The following is an 18,167-nucleotide window of genomic DNA, read 5'->3' on the forward strand; positions in this document are numbered from 1 at the left end:
CAAGAGGAGAGCCTACCTGCAGAGAGTATTCTGAACACTGAAACTCAGGAGAGAGCTAGTCTCCCAGGTCTACTGATAGAGGCTAACATAAACACCTGAGGAACAAGATCTAATCAGAGACAACAACAACAACTAATTCCAGAGATTACCAGATGGCGAAAGGCAAACATAAGAATCTTACTAATAGACACCAAGACCACTCACCATCATCAGAATGCAGCACTCCCACCCCACCCAGTCCTGTGCACCCCAACACACCCGAAAAACTAGAACCGGATTTAAAAGCATATCTCATGATGATGGTAGAGGACATCAAGAAGTACTTTAATAACTCACTTACAGGAGAACACTGCTAAACAGGTAGAAGATCTTAAAGAGGAAGCACAAAAATCCCTTAAAGTATTGCAAGAAAACGCTACCAAACACGTGATGGAATTGAATAAAACCATCCAAGTCCTAAAAAGGGAAGTAGACACAATAAAGAAAACCCAAAGTGAGGCAACGCTGGAGATAGAAAACCTAGGAAAGAAATCTGGAACCATAGATGCAAGCATCAGCTACAGAATACAAGAGATGGAAGAGAGAATCTCAAGTGCAGAAGATTCCATAGAGAACATCAGCACAACATTCAAAGAAAATACAAAATGCGAAAAGATCCTAACTCAAAACATCCAGGAAATCCAGGACACAATGAGAAGACCAAACCTATAGATAATAGGAGTAGATGAGAATGAAGATTTTCAACTTAAAGGGCCAGCAAATATCTTCAACAAAATTATAGAAAAAAAACTTCCCAAACCTAAAGAAAGAGATACCCATGAACATACAAGAAGCCTATAGAACTCCAAATAGATTGGACCAGAAAAGAAATTCCTCCCGACACATAATAATCAGAACAACAAATGCACTAAATAAAGATAGAATATTAAAAGCAGTAAGGGAAAAAGGTCAAGTAACATATAAAGGCAGGCCTATCAGAATTACACCAGACTTTTCACATGAGACTATGAAAGCCAGAAGATCCTGGACAGATGTTATACAGACCCTAAGAGAACACAAATGCCAGCCCAGGCTACTATACCCAGCCAAACTCTCAATTGCCATAGATGGAGAAACCAAAGTTTTCCACGACAAAACCAAATTCACACATTATCTTTCCATGAGTCCAGCCCTTCAAAGGATAATAACAGAAAAAAACAATACAAGGACGGAAACCACGCCCTAGAAAAAGCAAGAAGATAATCCCCCAACAAACCAAAAAGAAGACAGCCACAAAAACAGAATGCCAACTCTAACAACAAAAATAATAGGAAGCAACAATTACTCTTCCTTAATATCTCTTAATATCAATGGACTCAATTCCCCAATAAAGACATAGACTAACAGACTGGCTACACAAACAGGACCCAACATTCTGCTGCTTACAGGAAACCCATCTCAGGGAAAAAGACAGACACTACCTCAGAGTGAAAGGTTGGAAAACAATTTTCCAAGCAAATGGTCTGAAGAAACAAGCTGGAGTAGCCATTCTAATATCGAATAAAATCGACTTCCAACCCAAAATTATCAAAACAGGCAAGGAGGGACACTTCATACTCAACAAAGGTAAAATCCTCCAAGAGGAACTCTCAATTCTGAATATCTATGCTCCAAATGCAAGGGCAGCCACATTCATTAAAGAAACTTTAGTAAAGCTCAAAGCACATATTGCACCTCACACAATAATAGTGGGAGACTTCAACACACCACTTTCAACAATGGACAGATCATGGAAACAGAAACTAAACAGGAACACAGTGAAAATACAGAAGAGATGAAACAAATGGACTTAACAGATATCTACAGAACATTTAATCCTAAAACAAAAGGATATACCTTCTTGTCAGCACCTCATGGTACCTTCTCCAAAATTGACCATATAATTGGTCACAAAACAGGCCTCAACAGATACAAAAATATTGAAATCGTCCCATGCATCCTATCAGACAACCATGGACAAAGGCTGATCTTCAATAACAACATAAATAATGGAAAGCCAACATTCACGTGGAAACTGAACAACACTCTTCTCAATAATACCTTGGTCAAGGAAGGAATAAAGAAAGAAATTAAAGACTTTTTAGAGTTTAATGAAAATGAAGCCACAACATACCCAAACTTATGGGACACTATGAAAGCATTTCTAAGAGGGAAAATCATTGCTCTGAGTGCCTCCAAAAAGAAACTAGAGAGAGCACACACTAGCAGCTTGACAACACATCTAAAAGCTCTAGAAAAAAAGGAAGCAAATTCACCCAAGAGGAGTAGACGGCAGGAAATAATCAAACTCAGGGGCGAAATTAGCAGCTTGACAACACATCTAAAAGCTCTAGAAAAAAAGGAAGCAAATTCACCCAAGAGGAGTAGACGGCAGGAAATAATCAAACTCAGGGGCGAAATCAACCAAGTGGAAACAAGAACTATCCAAAGAATCAACCAAACGAGGAGCTGGTTCTTTGAGAAAATCAACAAGATAGATAAACCCTTAGCCAGACTCACTAGAGGGCACAGGGACAGCATCCTAATTAACAAAATCAGAAATGAAAAGGAAGACATAACAACAGATCCTGAAGAAATCCAAAACACCATCATATCCTTCTACAAAAGCCTATACTCAACAAAACTGGAAAACCTGGATGAAATGGACAAATTTCTAGAGAGATACCAGGTACCAAAGTTAAACCAGGATCAAGTTAAAGATCTAAACAGTCCCATATCCCCTAAAGAAATAGAAGCAGTCATTAATAGTTTCCCAACCAAAAAAAGCCCAGGACCAGATGGGTTTAGTGCAGAGTTCTACCAGACCTTCAAAGAAGATCTAATTCCAGTTCTGCACAAATTATTCCACAAAATAGAAGTAGAAGGTACTCTAACCAACTCATTTTATGAAGCCACAATTACTCTGATACCTAAACCACAGAAAGATCCAACAAAGATAGAGAACTTCAGACCAATTTCCCTTATGAATATCGATGCAAAAATGCTCAATAAAATTCCCGCTAACCGAATCCAAGAACACATTAAAACAATCATCCATCCTGACCAAGAAGGTTTTATTCCAGGGATGCAGGGATGAAAATCCATCAATGTAATCCATTATATAAACAAACTCAAAGACAGAAACCACATGATCATCTCCTTAGATGCGGAGAAAGCATTTCACAAAATCCAACACCCATTCATGATAAAAGTCTTGGAAAGATCAGGAATTCAAGGCCCATACCTAAACATGATAAAAGCAATCTACAGCAAACCAGTAGCCAACATCAAAGTAAATGGTGAGAAGCTGGAAGCAATCCCACTAAAATCAGGGACTAGACAAGGCTGCCTGCTTTCTCCCTACCTATTCAACATTGTACTTGAAATTTAGCTAGAACAATTAGACAACAAAAGGAGGTCAAGGGGATACAAATTGGAAAGGAAGAAATCAAAATATCACTTTTTGCAGATGATATGATAGTATATATATGTGACCCTAAAATTTCCACCAGATAACTCCTAAACCTGAAAAACAGCTTCGGAGAAGTAGCTGGATATAAAATTAACTCAAACAAGTCAATGGCCTTTCTCTACACAAAGAATAAACAGGCTGAGAAAGAAATTAGGGAAACAACACCCTTCTCAATAGTCACAAATAATATCAAATACCTTGGGGTAACTCTAACTAAGGAAGTGAAAGATCTGTATGATAAGAACTTCAAGTCTCTGAAGAAAGAAATTAAAGAAGATCTCAGAAGATGGAAAGATCTCCCATGCTCATGGATTGGCAGGATCAACATTGTAAAAATGGCTATCTTGCCAAAAGCAATCTAAAGATTCAACTTGATCCCCATCAAAATTCCAACTCAATTCTTCAACGAATTAGAAAGAACAATCTGCAAATTCATCTGGAAATACAAAAAACCTAGGATAGCAAAAACTCTTCTCAAGGATAAAAGAACCTCTGGTGGAATCACCATGTCTGACCTAAAGCTTTACTACAGAGCAATTTTGATAAAAACTGCATGGTACTGGTATAGTGACAGACAAGTAGACCAATGGAATAGAACTGAAGACCCAGAAATGAACCCACACACCTATGGCCAATTGATCTTTGACAAGGGAGCTAAAACCATCCAGTGGAAAAAAGACCGCATTTTCAACAAATGGTGCTGGCACAGCTGGTGGTTATCATGTAGAAGAACACGAATTGATCCATTCCTATCTCCTTGTACTAATATCAAATCTAAGTGGATCAAGGAGCGCCACATAAAACCAGAGACACTGAAACTTATAGAGGAGAAAGTGGGGAAAAGCCTGGAAGATATGGGCACAGGGGAAAAATTCCTGAATAGAACAGCAATGGCTTGTGCTGTAAGATTGAGAATTGACAAATGGGACCTCATGAAACTACAAAGCTTCTGTAAGGCAAAAGACACCGTCAATAAAACAAAAAGGCCACCATCAGATTGGGAAAGGATCTTTACCTATCCTAAATCAGATAGAGGACTAATATCCAATATATATAAAGAACTCAAGAAGGTGGACTCTAGAAAATCAAATAACCCCATTAAAAAATGGGGCTCACAGCTAAACAAAGAATTCTCACCTGAGGAATACCGAATGGCTGAGAAACACCTGAAAAAATGTTCAGCATCCTTAATCATCAGGGAAATGAAAATCAAAACAACCCTGAGATTCCATCTCACACCAGTCAGAATGGCTAAGATACAAAATTCAGGTGACAGCAGATGCTGGCGAGGATGTGGAGAAAGAGGAACACTCCTCCACTGTTGGTGGGATTGCAAGCTTGTACAACCACTCTTGAAATCAGTCTGGCAGTTTCTCAGAAAATTGGACATGGTACTACTGGAGGATCCCGCAATACCTCTCCTGGGCATATATCTAGAAGATGTTCCAAGTAGTAAGAAAGACACATGCTCTACTATGTTCATACCAGCCTTATTTATATTAGCCTGAAACTGGAAAGAACCCAGATGCCCCTCAACAGAGGAATGGATAAAAAAAAAAAACGTGGTACATTATACAATGGAATACTACTCAGCTATTAAAAAGAATAAATTTATGAAATTCCTAGGCAAATGGATGGACCTGGAGGGCATTATCCTCAGTGAGGTAACCCAAACACAAAAGAACTCAAATGATATGTTTTCACTGATAAGTGGATATTAGTCCCGAAACTTAGAATACCCAAGATATAAGTTATAATTTGCAAAACACATGAAACTCAAATAGAATGAAGATCAAAGTGTGGACACTTTGCCCCTTCTTAGAATTGGGAACAAAATACCCATGGAACGAGTTACAGAGACAAAGTTTGGAGCTGAGACAAAAGTATGGACCATCTAGAGACTGCCATATCCAGGGATCCATCCCATAATCAGCCTCCAAACGCTGACACCATTGCATACACTAGTAAGATTTTGCTGATAGGACCCTGATATAGCTGTCTCTAGTGAGACTAAGCCGGGGCCTAGCAAACACAGAAGTGGATGCTCACAGTCAGCTATTGGATGGATTACAGGGCCCCCAATGGAGGAGCTAGAAAAAGTACCCAAGGAGCTAAAGGGATCTGCAACCCTATAGGTGGAACAACATTATGAACTAACCAGTACCCCGGAGCTCTTGACTCTAGCTGCATATGTATCAAAAGATGGCCTAGTCGGCCATCACTGGAAAGAGAGGCCCATTGGACTTGCAAACTTAACGCCAGGGCCAAAAAGTGGGAGTGGGTGGGTAGGGCAGTGGGAGGGAGGGTATGGGGGACTTTTGGGATAGCATTGGAAATGTAAATGAGGAAAATACCTAATAAAAAAAAAGAAAAAAAGATTAAAGGATAAATTTTTTTAATGAAAAAAAAAAGAATGTTGGTATAGGGTACAGCTGGCAATAAGGAATCTTTTTACATTAATAAAATATTAAAATTTTGAGATTTAAATTATTATAAATTGCTTAAATCCCAGTGATTGGAAGGATTCTATTAAGTGATACGTTGGCAGAGTCCAGTTATAAATATAGTACATGAAACAGAGAATGAAGAAGTGAGTGTTGCACTATGCGGAAGATGGGGAAACAGTTATTGCAGCACTCTGAGAAGTCCATGTTCATGGCTCTCATGCCCAAGTCTGTCCTTGGTGATGGGGGAGAGGCATACTTAATCTTTTTGTAATTTCAAAACAAAAAATAATCTCTGTTAAGTGATGGACTAATTCATGTTATAGAAAAAGCTTTGTGATAGAATCGGCTGTTCTAGTCATTTAAGAGGTGATTTCTGTGTAGACCTGGAGTTTCCTGCTAAGTCTGTGAGTTGCTGTGGTGTGTGTGTGTGTGTGTGTGTGTGTGATGTAACTACTACAAATAAAATAATCTATCACAACATTCTTCTCAAGAACCTTGAGCTTAAGTTTAAATTATAAAATAAATACATTAAAGAAAACTTGGAAAGACAAAGGCCATTACTAATTTAATGATATAAACAACTTTTAAATATACTGTCCTCTAGTTTTTACAAGTTCTTTTGTTTATTTCATTTATTGTTTTATAAGGTCAATTTTAGTGGCTACCAAATAGTAGATTGAATAGGTAATTGCAATTTTTCTATTGCAGGACATGAAAGTTAGTAGTTTTCCAACTTAAATGATTCTTTGGATATTTGTAAGGATGGAGGTGGAAGAGGGCAGGTTGTAGAGGGGTTATAGATGTACATGATCTAATTTATATGTTTTTGGACAGAAATGTTGATTTTTTTTAATTACCAATATTTTTTTAATTACTAATACTATACTTGCTATATATACCATGTTCTGTGCCACATAATAATTAACATCAGATATTGTTTTGTTTCTTTTATTTCCTTGATTGCTAGTGATAGTATTTTTTTACGTATTTTTTTATTTCCTTGATTGTTAGTGACATTTTCTCACGTATTTTTGCTATTGACACTTAAGTCTGCCGTGGCAGACATTGTTTGGATAGAGAGTGATTTTAGTACTCTAAAATGATGGTGTAAAACAATTCCTTGTTTCTCCTTGAAAATACTGCCAATTTTGCTAAGGAAATGCCAGCCTTCTATCTCATCGTGAGTTTTCCTGTAACACTGAAGCACGTTTACTGCCATTTATACTCCATTCCTAAATAATGGTCTTTTAGAATTCATATCAGTGTGGTAATATGTCAGAATTGTAACAGGATTGAGGGACACACACATCATAATAGTGTGAACACCAGTCATCATAGTTATGAACCCAAAAAGAACCTAATAAAGGAATTTTTATAAACTTGTATTTTAGAAGAAAACCATATTTGCCCCATATAAGTTAGTTTCTGATAATATTTAGTGAAGAGATTTTGATTTTTGAGTACCTGTTACAATACATTAATACAATGGTGTTATCTGTAGCAAAGACAGCCCAGCACTGCCAAGAGCAGGCCAGGAGGTTCCTTTTCTGCTTGAAGACATCCACTCAGGTAAAGCCTTATCATTGACTGTGCCAGAGTGAAACGAGTGAGGTTGTTATCAGACGTGAGAAGTCACAGCTTGTACCCTCTTAGCTTGATAACAAGTTCATTAACTATTAAGAAAGAGATACAGGCTGGGGGAGGAAGGAGTAAACAGTCACAAAGCATGATAGGCTTCTGGGGTGGGGGGTCACTTTCTAAGGTGTCTTTACCATGACTTCACATGATCCTGTGGCTCAAAGGTTGTAATTTACAAGGTTACAGATTGATCAAAGCTTAGACTTGATGTTTAGCTATTAAGTAGAAATGTGTAAGCTGAGGCACTTCTCTTTCTTTCAGAATTTGTAAGTTGAATCAATCTTGTTCATGGTTATAGCTTTCAGAATGAGAAAGGAGATCTGGGAGGCTCCTTCCCCAGCACCTCACAAGCCAGATGTCACCACAGCACAGACCTGTAGTTCCAGCACTCAGAAGGTTGAAGCTGCAGGACCTGAAGTTCAGGGTCATACTTGTCTACATAGGGCTCAGGTCCTGTCTCGTTTCTATACGTTCTGCCCTTGAGTAAACAGAGTTCACTTAGTATTTTAGTGCTCTTACTATAGGACTTTTTGGCTTTTTCAAGGCAGGGTGTCTCTGTGTAGCCCTGGCTGTCCTGGAACTCACTCTGTAGACCAGGCTGGCCTCGAAAATTCGCCTGCCCTTTGCCTCCCAAGTACTAGGATTAAAGGTGTGCTCCACCACCCCGGCCCCGGCTTTTTTAGATATCTCTATGCACTTTTGACTTTATCAGTTGTGTGGAAGTTCCTTGACTCTGAGTCAGCAGGAAAAACAAATACTCACGGGTGATGTTTATATACTATTACCATGGTATATTGGGACTAGACTTTTGGTTCTGAGTTTGCCTGCTTGGGTGTGGATGTTTAGCCTGAGTCCTCCTCCTCCTCATCTATAGAATAATAAGGTTCATAACTGTCTCAACTTTAATTGATGGCTAACTGACACAGATTCCAAGGTGACTGGCCCTCACAATATTGACTGATGTTATCACTATTTGAGAAATCAATAATAGCTCCCAGGATGCAAATAGACAGATTTCATAGTTCATGAGTGGCCTGTTGATGGTGGGCTAAGCAAAAGAAGCTCTATAGGTATGTCTCCCATTTTATTTAAATAAGCATGAGTCAGTCAAATTGATTATAGGTTTTTGCTGTCTTTAAAAGTAAGACATCTTTATGTATACTGAAATGAATTAAGTAGCACTAGTATATCCTTCCCTCTGGTCATCTGTGCTCTGGGAAGAGTTATTTGTTATGGCAGTTCAAACATCCTATAATAATGGGATATGTTGAGGCCGAGATGATTGGGAATTCAGAGTTAAGTTAAATATTGGATTAAAAAAAAACACAAAACAGCAAATTTATTCCCAATTTACCTTAGCCAATAATGAATGTAGGGAATACGAAATTGGCAAGACAATAAATATTAAATATTTTCTTACTACATAGAGAAATAACTATGTGAAATGACTTATTTCATTTATGTGGGCTTCTTTGGTGTGTGCAAGTATGTGTGTGCATGTGTGTATATGTGTGGGTGTGTGGGTCTGTAGACCAAGCTGGCCTTGAACCTAGAATGATCATCCTGCACTGCCTTCTAAATGATGAGGTTATAGGAATGCATGATCATCCTCTTCTAATTAGTCTATTTTAATCATTTCACAATGAATACATGTGCAACTTTATATAATTATCCTGACAATTAAAATTAATGTGATAATTTTTTTTAGTATGACATATAAAAAGAGAACTGGTTTACTTTTGTAAAAATTTTATGTGTACGAATGCTTTGCTTACATGTAATGTGGCCACCATGTGCCCAGTGTCCATGGAAGTTCGAAGAGAGCATCGGATCCTTTAGAATTGGAGTTATGGATGGATGAGCTGTCATTCAAATGCTGAGACTTTAACCCAGGTCCTCCACAAGAGCAACAAGTGCTCTTATACTGAGCCATTGCTACAGTCCTAGGAATGGCTCTTTTCTTTTCTTGTAAATGATAAATATTTAAGACTTGAAGATTTATTTGGAATTATTGTTTAAACACTTTCAAATTTGAGTATTTTAAAGATTGAACAATGTGTATAACTATTACAGTAAAATGTAGATACTTAGGATAAATTATAAAGTTATGATGCAGTGTTTACTATACTTACTTATGTGTGGAAACCGCTACATAATACTTGTCACTGTGCACCTGTGGAGATCAGATGACAGCTTACAGGCATTTGCTCTCTTCTTCTACCTAATGGGTCTGAGAGTTGAATTCAAGTTGTTATGCTGTATCCAGTAAGCCATCTCATTAGCCCCACTGTGTTTAATAATGGCTACTACTGGTTATTGTGGACTAGAAACTTTGCTATACTATATTGTTTATTATTATCAGCCATACGTATAATGCTGTAAAGTTACATTTTATTTACTGTTTATTCTTTCAAATAATATAAAGCAACTAGTACTTTGTATGCATTATAACTGTAAAAACTATTTTATAGGGGACTGGTGAGATGGCTCAGTGGGTAAGAGCACCCGACTGCTCTTCCGAAGGTCCAGAGTTCAAATCCCAGCAACCACATGGTGGCTCACAACCATCCGTAACGAGATCTGACTCCCTCTTCTGGTGTGTCTGAAGACAGCTACAGTGTACTTACATATAATAAATAAATAAATCTTAAAAAAAAAAAAAAAACTATTTTATATTTAAGTATTATATGGGGAGCTGGGCATGGTGGTGCCCACCTTTATTCCTAGCACTCGGGAGGCAGAGGCAGGAGGCTCTCTGAGTTTGAGGACAGTCTGTTGTCAAAGAGAGACCCTGCCTCAAAAAACTCAAACAAAACTCCAAATATGTATGTGTGTGTGTGTGTGTGTGTGTGTTTATTTAATTACTGTATGGCATAGTCAGTTGCAAGTTTTCTTAACTTGCATATATGTGAATGTTTATTTGCTCTTCTAGAGTTTTAGATTTGCATTCATTGGTAATTTGTTTTTTATTGCAGAAATATACGAGTAAATGGGTCCAGTAATTGGAATGACTCCAGATAAGAGAGCTGAGACCCCGGGAGCTGAGAAGGTTGCAGGACTGAGTCAGATTTACAAAATGGGAAGTTTGCCTGAAGCTGGGGATGCTGCCAGGCCAAAGGCCACTCTTGTGGGCAGTGAGTCAGCAGATGACGAGCTAACAAACTTGAACTGGCTTCATGAGAGCAGTAACCTTCTAACAAACCTCAGACTTGGAAGTGAAGGCCTTCCCATGGTCAGTCCGCTGTATGACATAGAGGGAGATGAGATGCCATCCTTTGGACCATCGTGCTACCAGAACCCAGAAAAAAAATCAGCAACTTCAAAGCCCCCGTACTCCTTTAGTCTTCTCATTTATATGGCTATTGAACACTCGCCAAATAAATGTTTGCCTGTCAAAGAAATTTACAGCTGGATTCTGGATCGCTTCCCATACTTTGCCACTGCACCTACAGGCTGGAAGAATTCTGTTCGGCATAATCTATCCCTGAATAAATGTTTTCAGAAAGTGGAAAGAAGTCATGGCAAGGTGAGTGTTCATAAACATCGTTCTGTGTGGTGAGGGAATTAATAGAGTCCTGTAAAATTCAAGACCAAGAGAAATAAAGGCATGTCAGGTTAGCTCGAAGTTAATTATAGTCTTCATGTGCTTTAATATATGGTGTTTTAAGATTTCTTAGTGTTGAAAGAAACTTACTAAAATTACATTCAGTTTGCTTTTGGCACCTAGATTATTCTTTGACGTTTCTTTTCTACCTTGTTACCCACCCTTCCCCTTATCTGAAATTGAACTTAGGGCCTTGAAGATGCTTTGTTAGGAAAGCATGCTACCACTATTCCCAGACCACCAAGTTGCTTTTCTTCCTTTCCTTTCCCATTCCCTTTCCGTCTCTTCTGTGTAGCCCTGGAAATCTACTCTCTGTAGATCAGCCAGACTTGCCTCAAACTCTCAGAGATCCATCTGCCTTTGCCTCCCAGGTGCTAGGATTAAAGGTGTATGCCACCACTGCCCAGCAGATTTTATTTTTAGATGTGTGTGTGATTCTGGGTTTGTGCTTGATTATATTGTCTTCAGAAGTCACATGGATGTTGGATTTCTTGGAGCTAGAGTTAAAGGCATTTGTGAACTGCCTAATATGGGTGCTAAGATCTGAACTTGGGTTCTCTGGAAGCCGTAGTACATTCTTTTAACCACTGATGTGTCTCTCTAGCCCCAATGAGTTGTTGCTCCCAATTTCTCCAACTATGTCAGTATATATATGTATGTATGTATGTGTGTATGTGTGTGTGTGTGTATATATATATATATATATATATATATATATATATATATATATATGTATCCTGTTTATCCAGTATAACATAATGAAAGTGTAGCTCATTTATATTAGAAGTAGGAGGTATACAAAGGCAGTATTTCATTCTGTACAAGTGAGAAATGTAGGCAGGTAGAGTGGAAAGGCACAGTGAATGTGAAGGCTGAATGTTATAAGTTACTAGGGCTTCAGTGTTGAGATCAGAACAAGGGTGTGATAAGGTTTTTCTTTCTTTCATTTGTAAATGATAGTGCATTGTTGTTCTAAACTGTCTGGATTCTCTAAAAAGAGAATTGTACATAGTATCACACATGGATATGGTTTTAATAAAGATGTAGGGTTTGAAGTGTTGATAGTAATACTTGTCTCATGTCTAAGTCTGTGGACTTGTTTTGACATTGTGTTAAAAGGTAAGGATAGCTTTAGAAATTACTTGATTTGCATAGTATATGAAACCATGTTCATACTTCCCTGGATGCTTTTTCTTTACTTTAACTTTTTTGTTTAGTTTTTGTTTTTTAAGACAGTTTTTCTGTGCAGCCCTAGCTGCTAATGGAGCTTAGATCAGACTGGTCTTTAACTCAGATGTCTGCAGACCTCTACCTCCAAGTGATGAGATTAAAGGTGTATGCCACACCCAGCTCTTTTTACAGTTACTTTTAAATCGTTGTTTAGGAACTTACTTTCCCTTTTGCCTGTTTAGTTTTGTGTTTTCTTGGGTAACAGTATCCATTCCTTTGGCTTTACATAGCATCCGGGTGCTAATGACTCTATTAAGTTCTCCTAAAGACCAGACCTAATTTACAACTCATTGTTTAATCTAGAGATAAATTGGGACTTTGTTCTTTCTTCTTCTAAGACCCCAGATTCTAAGCTTGATGTTTGTTCTTCACGATGCCAAGTTACTTGGATATAGAATTTGAAAGGAATTTATACATTATCCTGATGAACTATCTTATTTCATGACCAGGAAAATAAGACCTAGATAGGTAAAACTGTTTGATCCTGGTATATAATAACAGTAGCAAAATTATAGTTATGAAGTAGCAATGACATAATTTTATGTTCAGGGGTTACCACAGCTAGGGAAACTATATTAAAGGGTCTCTTAGCTTTAGAATTGTTGAGAATCACTGGCCTGATATAGAATACCATGTTCATACTTGATTGGATTCTCTTTCTTTTACCATTAATTGGGGGGTGGGGACATGGTTTTGAGACAGGGTTTCTCTGTGTAGTCCCGGCACTCACTTTGTAGACTAGGCTGACCTCACACTCAGAGATCTGCCTGCCTCTGACTCCAAGTGATGGGACTAAAGGTGTATGCCATCACCAACCAGCAACCATTAACCTTATAATTGATTTTCCTTTTAAAACTTATTTTCACTGTTATCTTTTTAGTTTAGCATTCTCTTTCCCTCCCTCGTGGCTCCTGTAGCCCTTTGTTTGTTGTTTCTACAGTATATATTATAGTTGTGTACAAGTTTTTATAGCCTACTGGGGAGGGTATAAACGCTTCTAAAAGTCAAAAATCTTATTGCAGTAATCACATATGGATATCTACCTACTTATCCTTGCTTTACATAGTGATTGGTCATAGGGCTCATGATTCCACCAACCTTTCAACTGCTGGTGAATGTTCAGGAAGGAGGCGAAAATTTTCAGGCTCTTGTTCTCTGAAACTAGAGAGGGGAGAATGGACTACAGTGTGTGGCAGGGGGAGGAATTATTTTGTAACCTTAAAACAATGTTCAGTATTTCCCAAATACTTAGGCATCTGAGTTTCTAAAGTTTTTTTTAAAGACTACTATATAAAGTTCTTTTATATTCATTTTTACTTGTTTGATTTTTATTTAATGTTTGTTTCCTCCCTCCGTCCCTCCCTCCTTCCTTCCTTCCCTCCCTCCCTCCCTCCCCTCCTCTCTCCCTCTCTTCTTGTCTTTGTAGAGTTAGGATTTCATGTAACCCAGCTGAGATCAAACTCAATGTGTAGCTAAGGGTGGCTGTCTTATATACTTTGAAATTGTTGTGATACCATGGCCGATATCTGGGGCTTTTCATATGGTGGGCGTGTTCCTTTAATTAGCCTATGATTTTAAGGACAAACAAAATGAAAAGGGAACTCCAAGTTCATCAAATCACCCATAAAGTGGCGGCAAGAAGTTACTCCCTCGCAGGGCTGTAGTGGCATACTCCTTTAATGCCAGCACTTTTGAGGCAGAGGCATGTAGATTTCTGAGTTCGAGACCAGCTTGGTCTACAGAGTGAGTTCCAGGACAGCCAGGGCTACATAGACAAGCCCTGCCTCGGAAAAAAAGAAAAAAAAAAAAAAAAAAAGAAGAAGAAGTTACTCCCTCAAGCAGAGGGAGCAGGCTGGGATCCAAGAGGAGGGTAAGGGTCCTGGAGCCCAGAGTGGACAGCCCAGTAAATTTCCTGTGGGAGAGCTGATCACTGATCACTTTCTTCTCTAGATGCCCTCCTAGGCCGTTGGGTATTGCCCATGAGAACCACAAAGTCAATATGGAAATGGTGATTGCCATCTCAGAATTCCAAAAGCCAACTTTTCTTTTATAAAGCTTTTATTTTAGCATTAAAGTTTTGTTGGTTTGTCTGTTTTCTCTTCTCATGATAGGGCTTTTCTATTTAGCTTAGGCAGGACTCATGATCCTTCTGCCCTGGCCTCCCACGTATGTTATCATCACACTAGACTTCAGCCAGTGCTTTGCAGATAACAGAGGCTGTAAACAGATATTCAAGGCAGTGTCTGGAAGGCAAGAGCACTGAGGGAAGCTGCCTAGGAAAGACAGAAGGAAGGAACAAAGGGACCCCAAAGGCAGGGATAAGTGCAGCTCAGAAAAATGCCTGAATATCATGGTAGAACCAAGAACCAGCCATGCAATATATTTTAAGAAGACATTCTCAGCTGGATGCTCTGGGAGTCACGTGATTATCATGGAGCTCCTAGGAGCTCTGGATGCTGATCCAGAGAGTCAGACAGCTAAAACTCTGTGTTTAGAAGGAGTGCTGTTGTAGTATTTTCTACTTAATAAATCCCGATGGAGGGTTTGCCCGCCCCAAGGTTTATGTTCCTGAATGAAACACACGCACAGCTTTTATATTTTGATATGCCTTAAGTAGCTCAATAGCTGGACCACTGTCTAACCTCCATGCAGTTAATCCTCAGTTATTTACCAATTTTATGTTCTATCTTGGCTTCTCTGGACTCAGGACTGCTCAGTTGGGCCAAACTCTCCCAGCTCATTAACATGGCAACCATATCTCTCTTCTCAGGCATCACATCTTTCCTCCCTCCACACTTTCCTGGCATGTTGGATCTCTCCTTCATCCCTTCTCTCTTCTGGCCCCAAACCTGAGAATCCTCAAATCCTGCCTGTGTCTCCCCCCCCACCCCCAGCTATTGGCTGTTGGCATCTTTATTACCAATCTGAACCAATGGGGGCGGGGTGGGGTGGAGAAGGGAGGGTGATGGGGGGGGGCAGACTCCCAGGAGTTAAGTGCAGACACTCTCATACAAACAGGTTTTTAGTGAAACATAATTAGCATTCGTAATACAAGCAGCAGTTGGTTCTTCATCTATCAAACAAGATGCCAATGGCCAATTGCTGAACAAAGGAAAGAGACGGGACTTCCACATCCTGCCAAGCAGGCTAAGAGACACAAGACGAGGAAGGGAAATGTCTCCATGCTTCGGAGGGAGAAAAGGTGACCAGCCATGTGAGATCTTGGGGAGCCGCCCGCCATAGGCCACTTCCCCAGGTGAAAGATTAGAAAAAAACTAGCTGAGGGCAGTTTTGGGTTGTTGAACAAGGAGAAGGTAACTGGGTCACTAAGCTAAGGGCAGATTAAGATGTGCTGAGCTAAGAATAGTGGGAAGGACATGCTAGCTACAGGAGATTAGAAGTGCCCAGCAATTGAACCAAGGTGGCAGGTTGAAATTGAGCTGTGTGTGTGTGTCTGTGTTTTTCGTCCATGGATCCAGTATTCTCTGGGCAGGGCCCGGTAGTGCAGTCCACTCAGAGCTTAAAGCAAGTTCATAGGAACTACATGCTACAAGAAGCTACAGTGTAGGCTGGTAGGTGGGGCTTTGATGGCCCCACCAGGAGGGATCCCTGCGAGGACAGGGAGGAAGACTAAGAAGGGAGAGAGGGGCTTCTCCTATAGGAAACACCGAGAAGGTCAGAAAAGAAAACTTTATTTTCAGAGGCCAGGAATGAGAAGTTCACAGTCTAGCACTGGACAGTCGGAGATGGGAGAAAGGACTCCATGGGTATACACGATAAAGCCCCATCCTGGCTTCCCCACCCTTTGGGAGAGGTTTGAGGCACCATAGGACTAGGCATGGTTGGTGTGGTTTGAATGAGGTCTCCTGTAAGTCTCCCAACATTTGGATATTTGGTCCTCAGTGGTTGTTTGAAGAGGATTAGGAAGTATGCCCTTGCTGAAGAATGTATGTTATGGGGGTGAGTTTTCAGATTTCAGAAAGACTCCTACAAAGATCGCCGATGCTCTTGGATTGGCAGGATTAATATAGTAAAAATGGCCATCTTGCTGAAAGCAGTCTACAGATTCAATGAAATCCCCATCAAAATTCCAGCTCAATTCTTTTTTTTTTTTTTTTTTTTTTTTTTTTTTCCCTGAGACAGGGTTTCTCTGTGTAGCCTTGGCTGTCCTGGAACTCACTCTGTAGACCAGGCTGGCCTCGAACTCAGAGATCCGCCTGCCTCTGCCTCCCAAGTGCTGGGACTAAAGGCGTGTGCCACCACGCCCGGCTCCAACTCAATTCTTCATAGGGAAGAGCAATTTGCAAATTCATTTGGAATAACAAAAAACCTAGGATAGCCAAAACTATTCTCAACAATAAAAGAACATCTGGAGAAATCACCATGCCTGACCTCAAGCTGTACTTCAGAGCAATTGTGATTAAAAACTGCATGGTACTGGTACAGTGACAGACAGGTAGATCAATGGAATAGAATTGAAGACCCAGAAATGAACCCACATACCTATGGTCACTTGATCTTTGACAAAGGAGCTAAAACCATCCAGTGGAAAAAAGACAGCATTTTCAACAAATGGTGCTGGTTCAACTGGAGGTCAGCATGTAGAAGGATGCAAATTGGCCCATTCTTATCTACTTGTTCAAAGCTCAAGTCCAAGTGGATCAAGGAGCTCCACATAAAACCAGAAACACTGAAACTCATAGAAGAGAATGTGGGGAAGAGCCTTGAGGACAGGCACAGGGGGAAATTACCTGAACAGAACACCAATGGCTTATGTTCTAAAATCAACAATTGACAAATGGGATCTTATAAAATTGCAAAACTTCTGTTAGGCAAAGGACACTGTCAATAAGACAAAAGGCAACCAACAGATTGGGAAAAGATCTTTACCAACCCTAAATCTGAGAGGGGCTAATATCCAATATATACAAAAAACTAAAGAAGTTAGACTCCAGAGAACCAAATAACCCTATTAAAAATGGGGTACAGAGGTAAACAATTCTCAACTGAGGACTACCAAATGGCTGAGAAGCACCAAAAGAAATGTTCACTATCCTTAGTCATCAGAGAAATGCAAATCAAAACAACCCCGATATTCCACCTCACATTAGTCAGAATGGCTAAGATGAAAAACTCAGGTGACAGCAGATAGTGGCGAGGATGTGGAGAAAGAAGAACACTCCTCCACTGCTGGTGGGATTGCAAGCTGGTACAGCTTAACAGAAATCAGTCTGGCGGTTCCTCAGAAAATTGGATTCATCTATACCACTCCTGAGCATATATCCAAAAGATGCTCCAACATATAGCAAGGACACGTGCTCCACTATGTTCCTAACAGCCTTATTTATAATAACCAGAAGCTGGAAACAAATCAGATGTCCTTCAACAGAAGAATGGATTCAGAAAGTGTGGTACATTTACACAGTGGCGTACTACTCAGCTATTCAAAACAATGACTTCATGAAATTCTTAGGCCAATGGATGGAATTTGAAAATATCATCCTGAGCAAGATAACCCAGTCACAAAAAGAAAATACATGGTATGCACTCATTGATAAGTGGATATTAGTCTAAAAGCTCAGAATACTCAATATATAATTCACAGACCACATGAAGCTCAAGAAGACCAAAGTGTGGGTGCTTCAGTCCTTCTTAGAAAGGGGAACAAAATACTCACAGGAAGGAATTATAGAGACAAAGTGTGGTGCAGAGACTGAAGGAAAGGCCATCCAGAGACTGCTCCACCTGGGGATCCATC

General features: G+C 39.5%; 1 protein-coding gene and 1 non-coding gene across 9 annotated transcripts in view; one reads left to right on the top strand and one right to left on the bottom strand.

Moving 5' to 3' along the window:
* Foxn2 (forkhead box N2) overlaps positions 1 to 18,167 on the top strand; it is a 49,830-nt gene that overhangs the window by 11,459 nt on the left and 20,204 nt on the right. For 6 of the 8 annotated variants that reach the window (NM_001355742.1, NM_180974.5, NM_001355743.1 and 3 more), the window contains exon 2: positions 10,551 to 11,101. In NM_001355742.1, coding sequence (NP_001342671.1) covers positions 10,565 to 11,101 — 537 coding nt within the window. In that variant the 5' untranslated portion in view covers positions 10,551 to 10,564. Of the gene's footprint in view, positions 1 to 5,949; positions 7,507 to 7,543; positions 8,026 to 10,550; positions 11,102 to 18,167 lie in introns of those variants that run through there. The other 2 variants (XM_006523652.2, XM_030249497.1) reach the window with 2 other exon arrangements.
* On the bottom strand, positions 7,195 to 7,294 carry LOC115488851. The gene has a single exon (XR_003952453.1). It is a non-coding gene; the product is annotated as a small nucleolar RNA U13 (small nucleolar RNA).

The sequence above is a fragment of the Mus musculus genome, chromosome 17 (genome assembly GCF_000001635.26).
Source record: "Mus musculus strain C57BL/6J chromosome 17, GRCm38.p6 C57BL/6J".
Classification (NCBI taxonomy): domain Eukaryota; kingdom Metazoa; phylum Chordata; class Mammalia; order Rodentia; family Muridae; genus Mus; species Mus musculus.